This window comes from Ursus arctos, unplaced genomic scaffold, assembly GCF_023065955.2.
Source record: "Ursus arctos isolate Adak ecotype North America unplaced genomic scaffold, UrsArc2.0 scaffold_19, whole genome shotgun sequence".
NCBI classification, from domain to species: Eukaryota; Metazoa; Chordata; class Mammalia; order Carnivora; family Ursidae; genus Ursus; species Ursus arctos.
The window spans coordinates 372,837-393,920 of NW_026622863.1; the positions used below are offsets into that span (position 1 = coordinate 372,837).

Below are 21,084 nucleotides of genomic sequence, written 5' to 3' on the forward strand. Positions count from 1 at the left end.
TTTTATTTCTTTTTCTGGCTGAACTGTCCCAGCTAGAACTTCCAGTGGTATTGAATGGAAGCAGTGAAAGAGGAGAACTTTGTCTTATTTCTGATTTTAGGAGGAAAGCTTTAATCATTAAGTATGATGTGAACTGTGGGTTTTTCATAGATGGCCTTTATCAGCTTGAGGAAGTTCCTTTCTACTCCTAGTTTGTTGAGTGTTTTTATTATGAAAGGGTACTGAATTTTGTGTAATGTTTTATCTGTGTCTGAGATGTTCACATGGGTTTTGTTTATTCTACTGATATGTATATTCTATTGGTATGTTGATTTTAGGGTGTTGAACCAACCTTGCATTCTTAGAATAAATCCTACTTGGATATGGTATGTAACTGTTTAGATGTGACTAGGTTGGGGTTGCTAATATTTTGTTGTAGGTTTGTTGTTTGTTAATGACTGTGGGTGTCATGTGGTCCCCTGGGACTTCCTGGCTCTGTGATCACATACCACTCTGGAGGCAGGAGGAGAAGTAGGAACACCTGTACATCAGGAGATACTTAGGAGGCTTTTATTGTGTTTTTGTTTCAGTTTGAGGAGTTACAACTGTTCAGAGAATTCCGATTTGGTTCTTGGTAGCTGTACAGGAAATCGGGATATTTTTTTCAGATTGCAGGTGAGTTAGAAGCTGTAAAATTCAGCGTGTTTCACTGCATTTGTGTCATCTATTAAGATATTTATTATGAAAGTCTTAATGCAGCCCAGCAGAACGAAAACTAACATCACATACGTAATGGACCACGCCCACAGTGACAGTGTGCACACTTCGCCAGTGAATATCCCAAAAATACAGAAATGAAAGCTGTGGTGCCAGACCATCTCCAGGCTTAGGAACATTTAACATTTGAAAGTAGAGGAAACTGAGAAGATACCAACTTTGGTAGTAAAAGGGTTGCTGTCCACCACTTGCTGCTTTTGAGCTCATGACTGCTCCATTTGGATGTCAGGCTCTGAGAAATGACACAGATAACCCTCCACTTGGCAAAGGAGGGTGAGGGACGACTGCTTTTTCACAGGGTCACCTGGCACCTCCATGGGCTAGTGGATTTTCACCAAAGCAGTTGCACTTAGGAGGGTGTGGAAATGGGGCGCTCCTTTCGAAGTAAAAAGTGCAGTTCCCAGTCAGAGTGCCTGTTTGCTTCAGGTCTTGTCGGGGCGATAAAAGTCGGACCCTGAGAGTAGGCTCCGGGGTCCCCAGTGCCAACCACGGCCCCCTCTGGTGTCCGTGTCCGCAGTGTGCACTGAGACTCTGTACCTGTGGGAGTACACATGTGGCTCCGTGTGGACAGGAGTGTGTGTGGATTTCACACTTCCTGGTGGTGGTTCTGCTGCAGCTCTTCGAGCATTTGAATTGAGAAACTATGGGAAGTGACTGAAACCACGGAGGGGGTGGCCTGGGACACTGGGTGACTGACCCACAAATTGCATAAAACATCCCATAAAAAGGGATCCCAGCCCTCCAACCCCCTCATCTTGACCTTTCGTCCTCCACATCCGTCCTACCTGGCTGTGGTAGGAAGAGTGAGTGGGGGGGCGGACAGAGTGGGTCATGGGGCTGGGGTCACACGTGGCAGGGATCCTGCTACGACGTGGGTGCTTGGCTTGTTCTGTCTGCACACGTGTGTGCTTTCAGTTAGTGGGCATTTTATTGAGCGCCTGCTGTGTACACGCCTTACGCCTGCAGTTCACCCTCGGGTTATGTGCATGCAGCACCTGTACGTGTATAGTAGAGCGAATGATAAACAGTGAAGTGTTAGCCGTGGGGGAATCTGGTAAAGGTGCTCACTGTACTGTTCTTATTCTGTTTTTGCAATTGTCAGTGATTTCCAAGTAAAAAACCTTGTCCCACTCATTCCTAGCTCCTCTTGGGAGACCTCTCTCCCAAGCCCACCCAGCCCCGTTTCAGAGTCCCGACTGCGGCTGACAGTAAGCCCTGAGAACGTTCTGCCTTCCCATTTGGGGACAATCACCTGGAACCAGCGATAAAAGCATGTGAACGCTTTGGTCTTGTTTTTTCCAGGAGATGGCTGCTGACCTGGAACAGGGCCCAGCAGCATCCCAGAGTCGCTCTCCCTCTCGGGGGCACTTCCTTTTCACAGTGTTCCGCAGACGCCTCCAGGCTCTGGCAAGCGGGTGGGATGTGGCTGCCCACCTGCAGAGACAGCGGGAGCTACTTGTGTACAAATGGTAACACGCCATATAGAAAGTCTGTTTTTACATTGAGTTTTCTTTTCCATTGGTCATTTGTTTCTGTCCCCGATTCCCAGCCCGCAACAGCATCTTCTCTTTGGGGTTCCAATGGAGAGAGCAGGGTCTGAAGCTTTGGATTAAAGCCTTCCCCTTCAGACCCAGGAGCTGCTCTGTTGAAAGATGTAACTGAAAGAATGCATGTCAGAATAAGGGAAGCCATGTGTGCTTACAGATACTCACTGTAGCGTATGTATGAGCTTGAAATCATGTAGTCCCCCAGTTCTCAGCAACGGCTTCGTTAGAATGCAGTGCACCTTTTTACTTGGCTGTTGTGCCACGTAAAAATGGCTCTTGGGGTTAAGACACTGTGAATGCTGGCAGTGGGCCCAGCAGGGCACAGGTGCTCAGCACACAGCCCCAGTTGGGGACTGGTTCCCAGAGCGAGTAGGGAGGGTCATTACCGATCTGAGTCTGAGCTCTCAAGGAGTGAAGTCATTAGGGTGTGCCAACACCACTGATGCAGCTCTTCCTTGCAAGGATCCTCCTCCGTCTGCCCCCATCTGTTCTCGTCGGCAGCCCCCAGGCCAAGCAGCCAGCCGCCCCTGACTGCACGGAGTTCTTCCACTTGGTCAACTCTGAGCTGGTAGGTGTGGGCAAACAACCTCGGGATGCTGGGACTGGGATGATCTATCCCTGAGGGCTGGTTCTTGGATTCGGGAGTTCGTCTGTGGTCACTCTGAGCCAACTGATTCAGTGTACGTGCAGACCATGTGGGATTGCTGAGGGAAAGAATGGGGTACTGCTCCGGCTGTGGCTCCCTTCCTCAGTCCCTTTCTACAGCTTTCCTCCATGTTCAGCCATCAAGATCCATAATGTCTTACAAACGAAGCGTCTCCGTTTCTTTCCAGTTTTGACGTTTTAGGCACACAAAAGCCGGTGGTGCTGAGGGGACTGCCATTCCCACCAGTTGGCCCTGCTTCCTTCTGTTGTACACACTGTCCAGTGTCAGATGCTCCGTGCTCTTACCCAGAAAGACCACAGCCCGTATGCATCCAGTCAGGGGCAGTGAGGTCACCAGGAGTAAGCACATTCTACACACTTCAGAACAGCTTCTACTCCTGAAGATGTTTTTCCAGTTTTTAAAAATGCACAAATACAACTAGAGATTGAACTAAGGTTCCATTCAGTGACACAGAGCTTTAAAAGGTGGCTCAGAAAGCAGGGGAGATGAGACTAGGTGTTCCTTAGTCTTAGCAAAGGCTGCTTTCCTTAAAGTTCTCAGGAAGGCCTGGGCCAGCAGAACAAAGAACCCAGAGGTGGGGAGGCAAGTTGCCATCCCAGCAACAGGGCCATCAGGGAGTGCCGCGCTTGTCTCCCGGCCTGTGTTGGGGCCGAAGTGGGCAGGCTGGGGGCTCTGGCTGCACAGAGGAGCCATGTGGATAGGCAGTGAGACACCGAGCTTCTGGGCCAGCCATGTGGGTGGACATGAAGCCGGACCTCCATGGTCAGCAGTGGTGCAGTGAGCACAGCTAAACCCTGTCGGCACACGCTTCCCGTCCCCAGCCCCTGCCCCGTTGGTTCCTTTCTCACTGGCCTATGCTCTTTTGCAGAGAAACTTCTGCTCCTATGGAAGTGCCCTGACCTACGACATCACCGTCCACTTCTTCCGGGTAATTAATTCTGTTGCCCTCTGCACTCTCAAATCGCCTGCTTAGACCACTTGGGCTGGATCCTCATAGCCAGTGGTGCTTTAAAGCCATGTGCCTTTTAGGCTCAGGGTGTGCATGCAAACCACTGAGCTTCTGGCATGTTCTCTCCTGCAGGGGCTCCTCAATGCCTGTTCACAAAGCAGCAACCCCTCCCTGACAGCAGACCTGATCCTGACCGTGTGCCAGACTGAGTGCCCCCTAGTCCTGACCTCTGCTCTGGTAGGTACAGCTGCCTTCTCAGGGTGCGCCCAGGGCAGTATCCTGGCTGTCATTCAGGAGAAAATGCACGAGGAAATAGGGGGTCAAGCGAACCCATCAGAAGGTAGGATGACAGGCTTCCCTGCCCACGCACGCCTGCTGGGAAACCATGTGCGTCTGGGTGTTGCTACACTCTGGTTCTGCCTTGGCGAAGGTTAACCTAATTGCCTGAGCTCCCCGACTTGGGCTCCGCCTGTTGTCTTGACACCCATCTCGGGACGTGAGAAGAGAGGCGGCCCAGTCCCTGTCGGCCTGGCCCTCACCTGGGTGTGGGGCTCCTGGGAGGGCGCTCGCTGGCTTCCTGGGGAGTCCTGACAACACGCAGCTCTCCGAGGAGCCGTGGGACTTGAGCTGCCACGCCCCCTGAGCAGTTTGGCTTTATATGTAGTCTGCAGCTCACGGGGGTGGAACTTAGTGCAAAAGTTATCGCGTGTGTAAAACACCAGCTCTCGGTGGGGGCATCCGTGTCCTCTACAGACGAGGACGAGAAAGCTCACGGAACTGCCTCGAACCACTCCTTGAAGGCAGGAGGTGTTGGGGGAACGTAAGCCGTGCTGCCGCTGTCAGCCAGTGCACGCACATCCTCGGTGGTCACTCGAGAGTTCCACATCCCTTGGCTATAGGGACTGAAGAGGGGTCCAAGTATAGCCTCCCCTGATCTGCTTCCTGGTGATCTTTCTCTCATGGAAGTTGTGGTGGCCACGCCTGGAGCCTGAACTTCGCAGTCGGTGGACGAGATGCTTCCAGGGCCCGCTGCCCCAAGAGCTGCAGAGGCTGTGGGAGGCCCAGCAGTTTGGCAGGAGGTGCGTGGACCGAGGGGAGGAAACACAGATGTTCTAGGACCTGCTCTAGGTTACCTCCATGAATAGCTTGGGATTCTAGATAGAGGCCTTAGGGCAGGCTGGGCAGGGCCCACGTGCAAGGGAAGGAACAGACCCGACCTAGCAGGTCCCTGCCCAGCTTTCTGCCCCACCTGCCTCTCTTCTCCCGGGCCCACATCATGCAGATGTGTGTGCAAGGCAGGTCCTGGCCTGCCCAGCTGGATGTCTCTAGCATGTGCTCGTTTGGGGGAGTGTTGTGGTCCCATCCGGCCTCCCTTTATCCCTGTCCGCCGCTGCAGTGTCCAAAGTGCTTGAAATCCCAGAAAACAAGGAACACCAAATTTCTACATTGTATTCCACTAATTTTTGGCCCCATTTTTAACCTGTTGGGGCACCTTTCTGAGCGCCACGCTGCAGTCCCAGCAGGGACTGAGGAGGACTGGTCCCAAGAAGTCAAGGGTCTGAGTGGTGGGCTCCAGGTGAGTGTCACGTGTCCCACAACCTCCTGGCAAAGCTCAGGCAGTCAGGACCAGGTGTCCTGGTCAGGCCCTACCCCCCCTCCTCATATCCATGGCACGGAAGCATGTTAGGGAAACCGGAGACTGGACCCTAAACTGGGAAGGAGGCTAACACGGGGCTCTAGGTCCCTATGCTAAGCCAGGGGTGGTTAGGGACCTAGACCTTGTTTCTCGGGACTCTGAAGCCCCTCGCTGCCCCACCTGAAGGTGTTCAGAGCTGGCGGTTTTCCACCAGCATGTGGTTGTGAGGCTCCTGTGGTGACACACGTCTCGTCTCCTAGCTGCCTCTCTCCGGACTCGACGTCCCCCCCACCTGGCCCGGCCTGGGTCTCTGCTGCGGCACTACACTTTGCAATCCAGCAAGCTGGGAAGAACAGCATCAAGAGTCAGCTAGAGAAGCTGGACTGCCAAAGAGAGGAGGCAAGGAATGAAATTCTTTTACTTCTTTCTTTTCAAGCAAGTTTGTTTTTAATCAGTGTTCCGATCAGCTGTGTTTCTCAGGGTTCGCCTAATAAACTGTGCTTTTCCAAGGACAGACAGGAAGTGTGACATTCTTCTGACTTTATTAGGAAGTAAAATTTACCGGGTTTATAGATTTAGTAATGTTTGACTCACGTTTACTGGTAGAGAGAATACCTTATGTGTTTCACTTCTGATTTTGCTGAGCTTGTTTTCATCCTCCGCAAACAGGGCAGGGCTGTCACCAGCTGCCCCGTGCCACAGCCTTGGTTCCCTCCTCTCTCCTCCAGCCACACCATTTCCACACGGGAAATCAACCTGTCAGCTCAGGACATCTGGGCCTGGCTGAGGTTTTTGTAATTTTATGTAAAAAAAAAAACAAAAAACAAAAAAACCCACAAAAAACCCACAAGGGAGATTCTTTTGTTTTTGTTGACAGTGATTTCAGTGGCTCCAAGCCTCCTAGGCCTGTGTGTGCTGAGGGGAGGTGTCCAGAGAGACCCCAGCCAGCCTGGGAGCACTCCAGGGGGCTGGGAAGAGGTGGACCCCTGCCTTGGGTCAGGAGGGGACCTGCAGGGATTTTACAAACCTCCTTCTAGACAAGGAACTCAGGGGTGGGGCTGGGCTGGGGGTGGCTCAGTGCACTGGTGAGTGGTACTGGCAGCTAGCACATATGGACACCCTCAGCCACAGCACAGTTCTTTCCTGCGGTCACTTTTCCAAGCTGTGTTTAAAGGCACGTATAAAAGGACAGTCTAAGAATTTATTCTCAAATCATCTCTTTAAAATTTTCCTTCCTGAGAAGATCCACTTAGAGAAAAGATTTATGCCCTCTGCCTATAAATGTTTGGTCAAAGAACAGTGCCTGCATTCCTTACTTTGCATTACTTTTTGAGGGTACAGCCCGGGTGCTTTTAAGGTTCTAAGGGTATCGGATTTATTTGCAGCTGCTGCTTGTCCTGTTTTTCTTTTCTTTAATGGGCCTGCTTTCATCATATCTAACCCCACACTCAAGACATCAGGTAAGGTGACCCTAAACCCCCAGACCTCCTGAGTAGGGCCCCTGGGAGGAGGGCCCTGGAACCTTTGTATTGAAGGGCTCCTCAGGAGTCTTGTGCTTGAAATGAGAACCCCTAGGCCCTGGTCCTCTCCTTTGAGGTCTCATTTCACAACTTGGGCACAGGGGTCCCTGACCTGTTCCTCCTACAGTCGCCATTCAAGACTCAACAGAATGAGCAAAGGCTCACTTTTGGGCTGGAGGTCACCCCTCTCTCCACTGTGTGCCTGTCTGTGCAGTCAGCCTCCCTCTTCTCGGGCCACAGGCTGTTGACTCCCTGAAGGCTTTGGACATTTGTGCTGAGGTCCTGGGGTGTTTGGAGAAGAGGAAGATACCCTGGCTGGTGCTCTTTCAGCTGACAGAGACAGGTGAGGTAGCCACTGAAGACTTGGGAGCAGGGGACGGCCTGTGTCTGTCCTAGTTACCAGCCATCTACTGGGAACACAGGGGACCCAGCAGAGGCAGGCTGCAATCCCCACTTTTTACTGAGTCCTTCTTCAGCAATAATTTTTGAATGGTTAAGTATGAACCCTTGGCCCTTAATTTACTAATTCATTTTTGGAAGTCTATCTTCTTGCTAAGTATATAAACGACATTTTAGGGTAAATGCAGTACAAACTTAACAACAAAAGAGCTGAGTGGAGTACTGGGGGTCCCAGGGTGCCACTGGGCCATCACGGCGGGGGTGCGGGAGGTCTACCGCCTAGGCTCTGCCCTCTAGCATGAGGACACCACCACCCCTCCCAGCCAGACCCCTGAGGTCTCCTGAACATCCTGATCTTGGGGTGGGGAGGCAGCCACCGAGCTAAGCCTGCCCACCCCCCTCTGGTTGCAGAGGGTGGCCTGGGACATGTCCTCCTCCGCCTGGCCCCAGATCCATACGTCAGGCTGCTGCCGTTTGCCTTCTACAGGTAACCTCACCTGCTGCTCTAGTCAGGGTCGCAGTGCCCTCTCAGTGAAGGACTTCCCACCGGGGGCTGTGTGTGGTCAGAGAAGGGCTTGTCACCCCTACCCCAGTCCTGTATCAGTACCACAGTGGGTCTCCTTCCAAACGGGAATGATACCTGTAGCTTCATTCCGCAGATGAGTCGCAGCTCTGTGCTGCCACTCACCTCTGTACGATCTTCTTTCTCACCTCCAGCCTTCTCTCCTACTTTGATGAAGACGCCCTCATGAGGGAAGATGCCTTCCTGCGCGTTGCTGTCGACATGTACCTAAAGCTGATCTGTCTCTTCGTGGCTGGGGAGACAAGTGCAGTCTCGGCTCTAGCCAGCAGGAGCCAGGAGCTCCAGGGCCAGGCAGGTGACACAGCTCATACCCGTGCAGCCAGCTCTCCTGGCACAGTGAGCAGGTGGGGGCATCGCGACCCCTCACAGTATACACCCTGACCTGTGGCTCTGCCTGTCCTCTCTCTAGGGTGACCCCGTAGGCTTGATAACAAAAGCTCGTCATTTTCTGCTGCAATCAATACCTAGGTGCCCAAAAAAGAGCTTCTCAAACATGGCAGAGGTAATGCTCAGATGCTTGCTCTGGTGTGTGTGGTTAAGTCCCGGTCATTGTTAAAGTTGCAACACCTCAGGTAAAAGGAGAATCTGGTGTCCAACACTTGCAGTGTGGCCCCTTACCTGCTGGGCTGTGGTCACCAGCTTCCCTGTCCCCAGGCCCTGGTGTCTGGGGCTGCACTGGGCTGAGGCACAGTTGTTTTCTTGCAGCTGCTGGCCACTAGTGGAGACTGTGACCCGGAAGTGAGTGCCGCCCTCCTGAGCAGACAGCAGGCGGTGCCCGATGCTGACCTCTACCAGGAGCCCCATCTCTTCTGACTGGACCCTGCGCAGTGCACAGCCCAGGTCCTTCGTAAATAATTTATTACAAGCATAACATGGAGCTCTTGCACTAAAAAGTGGATTACAAATCTCCTTGATTGCTTTAGTGGGGAATAGGAATCAATTATTTAAAATCCATCTGGCCCCAAGTCACTCAGTATTTGTAGGAAAATTCTGGTCCCAGAGTGGAGGCTGGAAAGGCTACGTGAGTTGCACATTGAGCCCACCTTCACCATGCTGCAATCAGTGCCCTCCTGACACACAGGTGGGGGGGTACAGCATGGGGGCTCCAGGGGAGCGAGCGAGCAAAGCTGTGTCGTCAGGTTGCGTATGAGGAACTACTGAAACTGTCTTAACCCCATTTACCGCCTGAGTTCAGGTGGGCTCGGGCTTCACCGCCTGGCCCTCCACAGTCCCAGGTGGTGGCTCCAGGGGCAGGGCCTTGTCCTGGGTCTGCGTCAGAGGGTGGACCATGGACATGTGCACATTGAGGTTATGGGCCTTCTCAAACCGCCGGCCACACTGGTCACAGGCAAAGTCCAGCTCGGTCTCAGCCTTGTGTTTGGTCATGTGGTACTTGAGGGATGCCCGCTGCCGGCACTGGAAGCCACAGACTTCACACCTGGGGGACAGGGTCAGGTGAGCGAGGGCATGGGCGGCTGAGTGGCCACGAGAAGGTGCCCATCCCCACACTTACTGCAGCGGCTTGGCTCCTGAGTGGCGCATCTGGTGGACGAGAAGGTGCTTCCGCTGCTTGAAGGTCTGTCCGCACTCATCACAGATGTAGTTCCGCACCTCTGTGGACCAGAGATGCAGTGAGCACGGACACCAGAAACACCCAGCCCTCCCATGGCACATGGGGGCCTAAGGAGTGTTTCCTCACACTCAGGGCCCGAGCAAGGGGCCTGCGCAAACCTCATTTTATTCAGAGATGGAAAATATTTCTAATACAAAACTTAATAGAGCGCTCCAAATTGCTTAGAAATGTCACCTGGCTGGGACTTCATCAACTGTGTAGATTTGGAGCCTGTTTTCTTAAAGAGAAACTTTAGAACTATTTACTTGAGGAAAAGTTTTTAGAGGAAGCTAAATCAATAAAGCTTCATAGATTACTACTGCTCTAGAAATTATCCCCATGTTGGGTCCAAAGTGGGGGAAGGGACTATCCATTTGGCAAATAAATTTCTTACACTCTTGAACAAAAACTCTTAACAGTTCTACTCCTGGACATGTGCCTGGAGTGGTGGCGGCCACAAGCTTCTTCCTCGCTGCCATTTCAGGTCCCACCTGCTCATCTGTAAACACCCACACAGACTGGCTTCTCCCCTACTAGGTACAACGCACCCTTCTAGTTCACAGTCTGTCCTCTTTGGTGTTTTAAGAAAACTGCTAATGGTTGTGACCACTGGTGTCTGGACTGAGACACAGCAGGAAGACCAATTGAAGGGGATTCTTTGTGTCAGGAGATGTCCAAGGCGGCTCAGAGCAAAAAACACAGGAAAATGGTTTCACGGTGAAACCAACCCATAAATTTGTTCAATAAAACGGACAAAATCTGGGTAAAAAAAAGCAAATCGTAACTTTCTATATCAAGTTAATGAAAACAAGCACAGTTACTGTTTAGGGATAAAGAAAGATGCGATCCACTGATCTCTGGAAGGGGTCATGCCAATCCAGGAGAGCAGCTTTGTGGGGAGAAGCAGCAGCAACATGCGTCAGCGACACGCAGTTCCTGTGTCCCTAACATACGCAGTATGGGTGCTGTGCAAGTTAGAGGGGCATCAAAACTGGGATGGACGCACATGAGCCCGGGGTCGTAATGTGCCTGCAGACAACGGATGGGGAGAGGAAGAGGGCCCTAGGCTCACCTCGTCCCACAAACACTTCGGTAACTATCAATCAATCATCCCAAATGCCCCACAAATTGACCTGAAGACTGGCAGAACCAACCGCACAACTAAAGGGCAGAAAGGAGGAGGGAGCCACCTTTGTAGCGAAGTGCAAGAGACAGACTAGCTTCCAGAGATGCTCACAGGGAAAAGGAATCCCCACAGCAAGTGGCTTAGAAAGCCAGAGGGGCCAACGGGCTGAGTTTCCCAAGTTCTTGGAACCAGGGGGCTTCTAGCCTGGAGTTCTAAAGGTCAGTGGGCTTGGCTCAGGGAGAGCCCAGAGGGTGCTGTGCTCCTCTTGGAGGGAAGGCAGGCAAACAGCCCGTGGACATAAGAGCTCCTGGGGCACACAGGGGTCGGGGTGGGAGGGGGGTCGTGGAGGTTATTTGCTCGTCTCAGAGGGCGTCCCAGAGAGACCCCTCCAGGAACAAAGGAATAGCAGGTGCCCTTTACCTCCCCTGCCCTTCAGCATAAACACAGGTCCACCTCAGAAACCAGCAGAGCACGGACAACAATCCGTTCCTAACTTGCTTACACGAAGCCCTGCCCGCCCCCCACCCCACACCAGTGGAGCCCCCCTTCCCAGTCACCACTGGCCTCAGTCCCAGCATAGCAGTCCCCCTTCCCCCAGAAGACCAGCCCAAATCCCCTGCTCACACCATGTTCCCCAACCCGGGAGTTCTGGAGTCTGTGGCAACGGGTCTCATTTCACAAGCGGACCAGAGCATAGCTGGTTTAAATGCACCGGATTTAGTCCAAACACAGCCCACACCAGGCAGAGAGCGCCTCTACGGATGACTGGCCTGAAGGATAAAGCGGCCAGGACACGACAGCAGAGCACACCCCCACACACTGGAGACACTCCGTGAGGCGCTGGGCCCAGGGGAACAGGGCCCACTACGCTGTAGGGCACGACCCTCAAGAACACACAGACGTAAGCACAGAGACACAAAAGGAGAACCAATGGCAAGAGTATGGCAAGAGTAAACCCTCCAGGAGGGTGGTGCTTGTGCATGGAGGGTGCTTACTGTCTTCTCTGTGCTTATTTTTTGCAATTTCTACAATGCACATAGGTTACTTTTATAATCCGAAAAGCATATAATAAATGTCATTTTTTTAAGTTATGATTTAAAAAACCCACCACAATAAACTTGCAGAGAGGCACTGGGATTTCTTCACTGTCAGTTCCACACCACTTACGCATGACCCGCAAGGCACCAGGACGCAGCCCTGGGCCTCTTCGAAGGGTGTCCAGCCCTCCTCAGCCACCCGAGGGGACTGCATAGGTGCGAGTGTGGGAGAGCAGGGCACACACCTGTGTGGATGAGCTTCACGTGGCGCTGCAGGTAGCGATCGATCATGAACACCTTGTTGCAGCCAGGGTGGGGGCAGGGCCTCTCCCGGACCTCCTCGTGGTGCTCCTTTATGTGCTTCTGCGGGAGGGACAGCAAGACCCTGAGTACCTTGGCCAGGAGAACCACCCCATATCACACAGTACATGCCTCCCACAGGCCCTCCACGGCACCCTCAAAGGAAGAGACCCAACCATTCCCCACTCCACAAGAAGTGGGTGCTTTTCCCAGGAGTGGAGGGTTCACTTCTTGGCCCAGGGCTGCTCAATTCTCCATTCGCCCAGGCTCACATGAGCCCCTGGGAACAAGTCGACACCCAGCTCTACATAAACATCTGGTCCTCCCGGTCAGCCACACACAGAAGGCAGCCCTTGGCACGGAGGCAACGCCCCTTCTCACCTTCATGCCGTCGGCCCCTCGGTACACGGCCGTGCAGCCCTGGTAAGGGCACTTGTAGATGGTGGGCAGCTCCTCCCTGCAATGCAGAGCACACATGGAGCTGCGGCCCCCGCGGGCAGGGCGGCCCCTCCCCCGGCCCTCACCTCTCACAGCGGAGCTTGTTCTTCCAACCCGGCTTGGGCCCAGGCTTCTTTCGAATTTTTGGTTCTTCAGACTTCTTGGCTTCTTTGCTTTCACTCTTTTTACCAGAGACCCTGTGAGGAGGAAAAAAAAAAAAAAAGATGGGGAGGAGGGGAGATGTAATCCGATTCCATGCTGTTTCTGATCTCCGCTGCATATGTGTTTCGCACTTCATGCTTGTCTCTACTCAGACAGCAGAGGTGGGGTTTTCCTCAGGCTTCCACGGCAACCTGCTTCAGTCTCCATGCTCACCAGCTGGCTTGCAAACTGACCTTAGCGATCAGAGCTAGAACAACTCCTAGGAAAGGCAGAGGCTCTGTACTAACACCTTGGGAAGGCAAGGTGCAGGGACGGGGACCACACGGCTTACAGAGTCGGTTTTCAGGACTGAAACTGCACTCCCTAAACATCAAAACCAAACACTATTTGGAGACATTATGTTAAATGGTGGAGTGGGGAGGCTTTAAGGGTCAGTCCCTTCATCAAAATCACCACTAGGCTAGAAAAGATCAGAATCAACAATTCTGGAGCCTGATGGGAGGTGCACAGCAACCAGGTGGGGGCTCAAAGGGACACGTGTGTTCTTGGGAGAGAGCTATGTTGCTCCACGAGCTGCCATCCCTGCTCCTTAGTCCTGCTGCTGGGGCCAGGGTGGGCAGTGGGGACTTTTTATTCAGTCTGACAGGTCCCTGAAGGCCCAGTTCAGATGCATCAACCTCCCCCTGTGGGGTCTAGTGAAGATTTAAAGAGACACGGGACACCGGGGTGGTTCAGTTGGTTAAGCGTCTGTCTTCAGCTTAGGTCATGATCAACAGGGTCCTGGATCCAGCCCTGCATCGGGCTCCACACTCAGCGGGGAGTCTGCTGCTCCCTCTCCCTCTGCCCCTCCCCCTGCTCATGCTCTGTCTCTCAAATAAAATCTTTAAAAAAGTATCTAAAGAGAAATATACACTTTCTTTGTTTTCCTTTTCAGATACAGACATTTAAGGAAAACTGTCAAAAACGGAAGGGAACGTCTTAGGGCAGTGTATAAGAAGCCTATACCTAATATCATCCTCGATGGGGAAAGACTGAAAGTTTTACCCTAAGATCAGGAACAAGACAAAGATGCCCATTTTCACCACTGCTATTTAACACAGTGTTAGAAGTTTTAGCCACAGCAATTACGAAAGAAAAAGAAAAGGGATCTAAATTAGAAAAAAAATTATCCTATGCACAAATTACATGACCTCAGATGTAGAAAACCCTGAAGAATCCAAGACACAAAAACCATTCAGCAAAGTTGCAGGGTACATGGTTGACACAAAAACCAGACCCACCGCTACACACGAACAATGAACAATGCAAAAATATACTGAAAACAATTCATATGCAATAGCATCAAAAAGAATAAAATACTTAAGAATAAAGTTAACTAAGAAGATGAAAGACTTATACACCGAAGACTATAACACACTGCTGAAAAAAATTTAAAAAGACCTAAATAAGTGGGAAACCAACCCATGTTTATGGATTGCAAGATTAATATTAAGATGGCAATACTTCTCCCAAAGCAATCTAAAGATTCAATCCCTATCAAAATCCCAGTGGTGTTTTTGGCAGAAAGAGAAAAAGCAATCATAAGCTTAACATGGAATTCCAAGGGATATTGAAAAGCTAAGTTAGTGTGAACAACGAAGCTGGAGGACTCACACTTCTGATTCCAAAATTTATTATAAAGCCACAATAACCAAAACAGTGTGATACTGGCACAAAAACAGACATACAGACTGACTGAATAGAACTGAGAGACCAAAAATAAACCCCTCACAAGAACAATCAACTGATTTTTTGACAAGGGTGCCAAGACCACTCAATGGGGAAAGGATGGTTTCTTCCACAAATGGTGCTGGGAAAGCTGGATGTCCATCTGCCAGAGATGAATGTGGATCCCTACCTTATTCCATATACAAAAAATAACTCGAGTATCAAAGACCTGAGAGCTAAAACCATCGAACTCTTGGAAGAAAACATGACTCTGGATTTGACAAGTTTCTTGAATATGACATCAAAGGCAAAGCAACACAAGGCACCTGACTGACTCAGTCAGCACAGCATGCGACTCGATCTCAGGGCTGTGAGTCTGAGCCCCACCATGGACACAGATTATTTCAAAAAAAAAAAAAAAAAAAAGCAAAGCAACACAAGTAAAAACAGGTAAATTGGACTTCAAAATTAAAAATGTGCACCAGTGGAGGTCCCTTAAAAAGTTAAAAATTGAGCTACCCTATGATCCAGCCATTGCACTACTGGGTATTTACCCCAAAGATACAGACGTAGTGAAGAGAAGGGCCATATGCACCCCAATGTTCATAGCAGCAATGTCCACAATAGCTAAATCGTGGAAGGAGCCGAGATGCCCTTCAACAGATGACTGGATTAAGAAGTTGTGGTCCATATATACAATGGAATATTACTCAGCTATCAGAAAGAACGAGTTCTCAACATTTGCTACAACATGGACAGCACTGGAGGAGATAATGCTAAGTGAAATAAGTCAAGCAGAGAAAGACAACTATCATATGATTTCTCTCATCTATGGAACATAAGAACTAGGATGATCAGTAGGGGAAGAAAGGGATAAAGAAAGGGGGGGTAATCAGAAGGGGGAATGAAACATGAGAGACTATGGACTATGAGAAACAAACTGAGGACTTCAGAGGGGAGGGGGGTGGGGGAATGGGATAGACCGGTGATGGGTAGTAAGGAGGGCACGTATTGCATGGTGCACTGGGTGTTATACACAACTAATGAATCATCGAGCCTTACATCGGAAACCGGGGATGTACTGTATGGTGACTAACATAATATAATAAAAAATCATTAAAAAAAAAAAAAAAAAGCAAAAAAAAAAAAAAATAAATAAATAAAAATAAATAAATAAAAATGTGCACCAAAGGAAAAATATCAAGAGAATAAAAAAGATAATCCACTGAATGGGAGAAAATGTACCCCACAACTCAATAGCATAAAGATGAAACAAGTCAATTTAAAAATGGGCAAAAATAAATAAATAAAAAGAAAAAATCATTTAAAACCTGAAAAAAAGGGGCAAAGGACTTAAGTAGACATTTCTCAAAAAATAGAAGCATGTTAAAAGATGCTCCATCATCACTAATCACTAAGGAAATGCAAACCAAAATGACAACGGGTTACTACTTCACACCCAAGAGGACGAATACTTTTTAAAAAGGAAAAGAGGTTTGAATCACTAGATCATACGCCTGAAACTGATACAACACTGTGTTAACCAACTAAAAATTAGAAAAAAGAAAATGGCCACCGTGGAAAGCAGTATGCATGTTCCACAAAAAATTAAAAGCATGTACACATGAAACAGACAGAACACTGTATGTTAATTATACAGGAACTACAATTAAAAGCTTAATAAAAAATTAAAAACGGAAATAGAATATAATGCAGTAATTCCACTACTGGGTACTTACCCAAACAAAAAGAAAACACTAACTCAAAAAGATACAGGTCCCCCATGTTTATGGCAGCACTAATTACAAGAGCCAAGACATGGAAGCAACCCAAGGGTTCCAGGATGAATGGATAAAAAAGATGTGGTATGTACGTGACGGAACATTACTCAGTCATAAGAAAGAATGAGATCTTGCCATTTGTGACAACACAGATGGACCTAAGGGGCATTATGCTAAGTAAACTAAGTCAGGGAAAGAAAAATACCCTATATTTTACCTGTATGTGGAATAAAAAACACCACCAACAAAAGCAGAAACAGACCCATAAATAGAGAACTGATGGTTGTGCAGTGGGGGGCGCTCCACTTAAGGAACGAGGGATGAAAGGCAAAGCACAGAGAATATAGTCAATGGCACTAGAACAGAGCTACATGGTGACAGGTATGTGCTGAGTGCAGCACAATGCACAGAAGTACGGAGTCACTGCGGTCCGTGCCTGACACTAACTTGTATGTCAACTACACTTCACTTTAAAAATAAAATAATGGGGCGCCTGAGAGGCTCAGCCAGTTGTTAAGCATGTGACCCTTGATTTTGACTTAGGTCATGATCTCAGGATTGTGAGATCGAGCCCCCTGAAGAGCTCTGCACTGGGTGTGGAGCCTGCTTAAGATTCTCTCTCCTCTCCTGCTGCAACCCCCCTCAGCGCTCTCTCTCTCTAAAACAAAAACAAAAAACCCACAAAAACAAAGATATGTCAAAAGTAAAAACATGGAAAATTCACGATGTTGACAAGGATTTGGAGACAGTGGAACCCTTGTTGATGGGAACATAAAATGATGCAGCTGCTGTGGAAAACACCAAGACGGTTCCTCAACAAGTTAAACATAGAACTACCACCCGGCCCAACAATTCCACTTCTGGAGACACCCAAAGAACCGAAACAGGGACTCAACAGATACTTGTCTTTTTTCTTTTTAAATAGGCTCCACGCTGGGCATGGAGCCCAATGCAGGACTCAAACTCACGACCCTGAGATCAAGGCCTAAGCTGAGATCAAGAGTTGGATGCTTAACCAACTGAGCCACTCAGGTGCCCCTCAAACAGATACCTGACGGCCAGTATTCGTAACATTACTCATAAGAGCCAAAAGGTAGAAACAACCCAAAATGACGGATGAACGGATCAACAGAATGTGGTCCATCCATACAACAGAATACATTCAGGCACAGAAAGGAACCAAGTTCTGATCCATGCTCCAACACAGATGAATCCAGAAAACATCACGTTAGGGGCGCCTGGGTGGCTCAGTAGTTAAGGGTCCTGCGATCGAGCCCCACATCAGGCTCCGTGCTCCTCTGGGAGCCTGCTTCTTCCTCTCCCACTCCCCCTGCTTGTGTTTCCTCTCTCACTGGCTGTCTCTCTGTCAAATAAATAAATAAAATCTTTAAAAAAAAGAAAACGTCATGTTAAGTGGAAGAACCCTATCAAAATGGACAAATACATCCTTCCACTTCTATGACGTACCCCGATGTAGCTAGATTAGCGGCTGCCAGAGCCTGGGAGAGGGGGAAAGGGAAGTCATTACTTAATGGGTATATAGTTTCTGCTTGGGATGATGAAAAGTTTAGAAATAGTGGTGATGGTTGCACAACACGATGAATGTACTTAATGCCACTGAGCTAACTGCACATTTAAAGATGATAAAAAGGGGGCTCCTGGGTGGCTCAGTCTCAGCCGAGGATCCAGACAGGTATGTCTGCTAAAACAAAGTCACATGGACCAGGGCTGCTCAGAGGCCCTGTCCTAGGTTTCCAGTTGTGATTCACACTGTAGCACCTAAGGAACCATGTGGCCACAAGGTCTGAGTGTCTCTGTGGGCACAAAGGTGAACCCAGAGGGCAGCCAGCCCACTGCCACCTGGTCCCACCTCCCGCAGAGCCTGGCTTCTGTTTCTCTTTCCATAGCCATGTCAGAACTCAAAGGAAAAAAGGAAGTCAGGTTTGCTCTTTAATCTTTGTGCTGTGTTTTCTTGGCTGATGGTGTCGTGCTCCTGTGTTTCCATTACCTAAGTGGGGCAGCGACGGACTACAGGTATTCTGGGTGTTCCTGGGCACAAGGCTGGGAGCAAAGTGACACAAGGACACATTAGCCTTCCCTGCCAGGACCCTATATCCAAACTGAGATAAAACACAAATCCCTGAAAAGGGAAGGTCGAGACAAGGCCAGAGAAGCAATTCTTCAAGGAAGTGGTGTAGAAATCAGGGCCAGAGGCGAATCTGAGAGCAACCACAGGGCTGAGTCCCTGAGCCTCCAAGGACCTTGCATGGAAGCAGAAAGAAGTGCAGGGTAGAGGTTCCTGCAGGAAATCAGCGGCTGACATGGCAGATACTACCGTGGTATGACTGAGGGCAGGGCTGGCAGAAGGGAAGGAAGGGAGCTCCCAGAATGAGGCTGAGTCACATCCACAGGTCCTGCCACTCTCACATGACATGGAGACCAGGTCCCAGCACTGAACTAGGAAAGGCCTCCAGCACACTCAGAAGCCATACCGCACTGGGCTAGGGCGGTCAGGCCAAAGAGCAGCAGGAAACATGTGCTGAGCAAGGACAGACTGGGAAGTAGGAGCCTTCATTCCCTGTCCCCACTAATCCCACCTGGTGACCCTACCAGGCAGATGCACGTTTCCAGGTTACCCAGTGACGCCATTCCCAGACCCCAGGGGTGTGCAACAAGACTGCCCCCCTTACTTTTTTTCTGGGTAAGGCTCAAAGGATTCGTCCGAGGACTGGGTATTCTGCTTCTTGTCATTTTCATCTTCACTCAGGATGTCCCTAGGTAAGACGAGAGAACCTTTAGCAAAGGCCTGTGGTGAGTGACAGATCCAATGACACTTCCTGTCTAAAAACACCATCAAATCTCCATACTCCATGTTTTAACTCTTCTAAAAAGGTCTTAGAAACCTAAAATTCCCAAATCTCTGAACTCATCTCCTAACGGAAAGGACAGGCCAGCAAACTGACGATCCCCCAGAAGCCACACTCCCCTCACACCAGGACCATGAACTTGGAAAGAACCTCTCTATGGGGCCCCAGGTAGTACATGAAGACCTCAAGGAGGTAGGCTTCTCAGGAAGTGGACTTTCAGACTGAGTCACTCATTTCCCATAACTGAGCACCTATCCAGCTGACCGGTCAGCTGTTGGCCATTGCAAAGGTCACAAAGGTCAGGAAAAGATCTGTGTATCTGTAAACTTTACCCTAAAGCATGAATTCAGTCTCTACAGGGCAGACGACAGAGACAGGCTGGTACACCATGGCCTTCCCGTGCAGGCTGCCACCGTCTAGACAAGAAAGACTCAAGGCTGGCTGGTGGCCTATAGGACAGCCTGCGACTGCTTCTGGTCCTGGAGGTGTTTTCAGCACACCTACGTGGGTCCTTCCAGCACCTCAGTCATTTTTCATTGACACCCCACTGGAGCTGAGCCAAAAATCATACTGTCCTCCTACTTGTTTGGATGAGGGCACATGTGCATTCCAGCCACAGCTTATGGGGAAAAGGTGTGAAGGCCAGCTGGCGTGTGGCTGCCACCATGAGTGGTTCTCAGCTGACAAGGAGGAAGTGGCCCCAGGAGCACACAGTCCCTGATAGTGCCCTTTCTGGGGCGGTGTGTCCTCCTGCGCAGAATCTCCACCCCAAGTCACAATCATGTTGACAAATGGCCAGAGACTGACTTCCTCTGTTTCAGTAACATCTGCGGCTGGCACACAACCACAGCCTCGAAGGAGACGAGCAACAGCAAAGAAGCGACCACAGGACTCTAATTTCCACACCACCCTGGCTGTGCTCCCCGTGCAGATGCCTCAGGTCTGGGGGGGCCCTCTGGATCAGGAACAAGAAGCCTGGAAGCACCCTCGGCCACTCGTCTCCTTCCCACCAAGAGAAGGAGAGGGTCCTGGCCAGCACACAGGCGGGGAGCACACAGGTTGGCGGAGTTTGATTCTCCAAGAAGGAATTTTAGGCTATTTAAACCCACTCTTCTCTCACCCCTCAGAAAGGTCACTGAACTCGTCTTTTACCCGATCATCCGAGGTTGAAGATGGAACCTGCTTCTCACCCAACCGCCCTGAGAAACAAAGAACAAGGCTCCTGTTACCAACACGGAGCGCAGGCAGTGCTCCCCAGCAAGGAGGCGTGCACCTGTCTCACATCGGAGCCCTCCTTGCGGGGAGCCTGGGGTCCTCCAACCTTAAGTCCCACCCACCTCCCAGTCCCATCCCCCAGAAGGTCCCTGCATAGCCAGACCGGCCACCCCCATTTCTAGCACAGGCGTGGGCAGCCCCAGACATCAGAAACCCTAGCCGACAGTCCACATCAGCAAGCCCAGCCCTTGCTAGAGGTTCAGATCCAGTCGTTTAGGGCTGGGACGACTCGCACTTTGTGGATGTTCCAGGACGTTTAAAAAATCACTGTTATCAAAGTACTGCATGAGCAAAATTTAAAAAGCCAAGCAGTTCTAGGAACGCTCTAACACAAGTCCCTTCTCGCCTCCCAGCATTTGTGCGCCTCTACCTCTCTGAACCAGCCGGGCAGCCACACTTTTTAAAAAGTGCCACTGAGAGCTCAAACACAAGGGCAGCCGAGTGCTGCGCATAGACAGGTGCACAGACGCTGAAAGAAGCAGGGGGGAAGCCAACCCAGCCGCCCTAACACAAAGTCCATTAACACTGACACCCCAACCACAGCACTGTGGGATCAGGTCCCAAACAAGGGCTCTGTGTTTCCTCTTGGTCAGTTGGCAAAGGAGCCTATCTACATGAGTCCCGCTGGGATGTCACCGGGATGCTGGCTGAGACCCAGGGAATGACCGGCAGCTGGCCCAAAACCACCTCGGAGGCAGCACCTGCCCTCTTCCCCACGTCCC

The 21,084-nt window shown here is 50.4% G+C and overlaps 2 protein-coding genes across 7 annotated transcripts in view; one reads left to right on the top strand and one right to left on the bottom strand.

Annotated features, from left to right (window-relative positions):
* Positions 1-8,962, top strand: part of FANCA (FA complementation group A) — a 55,188-nt gene extending 46,226 nt beyond the window's left edge. Inside the window, exons 31-43 of one of the 2 annotated variants that reach the window (XM_026494543.4) lie at positions 570-654; positions 2,059-2,225; positions 2,766-2,871; positions 3,839-3,898; positions 4,052-4,156; positions 4,886-4,998; positions 5,816-5,954; positions 6,941-7,015; positions 7,316-7,418; positions 7,886-7,961; positions 8,192-8,348; positions 8,467-8,559; positions 8,763-8,962. In XM_026494543.4, coding sequence (XP_026350328.2) covers positions 570-654; positions 2,059-2,225; positions 2,766-2,871; positions 3,839-3,898; positions 4,052-4,156; positions 4,886-4,998; positions 5,816-5,954; positions 6,941-7,015; positions 7,316-7,418; positions 7,886-7,961; positions 8,192-8,348; positions 8,467-8,559; positions 8,763-8,870 — 1,387 coding nt within the window. In that variant the 3' untranslated portion in view covers positions 8,871-8,962. Of the gene's footprint in view, positions 1-569; positions 655-2,058; positions 2,226-2,765; positions 2,872-3,838; positions 3,899-4,051; positions 4,157-4,885; positions 4,999-5,815; positions 5,955-6,940; positions 7,016-7,315; positions 7,419-7,885; positions 7,962-8,191; positions 8,353-8,466; positions 8,560-8,762 lie in introns of those variants that run through there. The other variant, XM_048223747.2, reaches the window with a different exon arrangement.
* The window catches only part of ZNF276 (zinc finger protein 276), a 27,553-nt gene continuing 6,469 nt past the window's right edge, over positions 1-21,084 (bottom strand). For 2 of the 5 annotated variants that reach the window (XM_057314096.1, XM_057314094.1), the window contains 7 exons: positions 20,208-20,286; positions 18,911-18,994; positions 12,657-12,767; positions 12,514-12,589; positions 12,078-12,195; positions 9,571-9,670; positions 534-9,495 (listed from right to left, as the gene is read on the bottom strand). In XM_057314096.1, coding sequence (XP_057170079.1) covers positions 9,249-9,495; positions 9,571-9,670; positions 12,078-12,195; positions 12,514-12,589; positions 12,657-12,767; positions 18,911-18,994; positions 20,208-20,286 — 815 coding nt within the window. In that variant the 3' untranslated portion in view covers positions 534-9,248. Of the gene's footprint in view, positions 9,496-9,570; positions 9,671-12,077; positions 12,196-12,513; positions 12,590-12,656; positions 12,768-18,910; positions 18,995-20,207; positions 20,287-21,084 lie in introns of all 5 variants that reach the window. The other 3 variants (XR_008960081.1, XM_057314095.1, XM_026494557.4) reach the window with 3 other exon arrangements.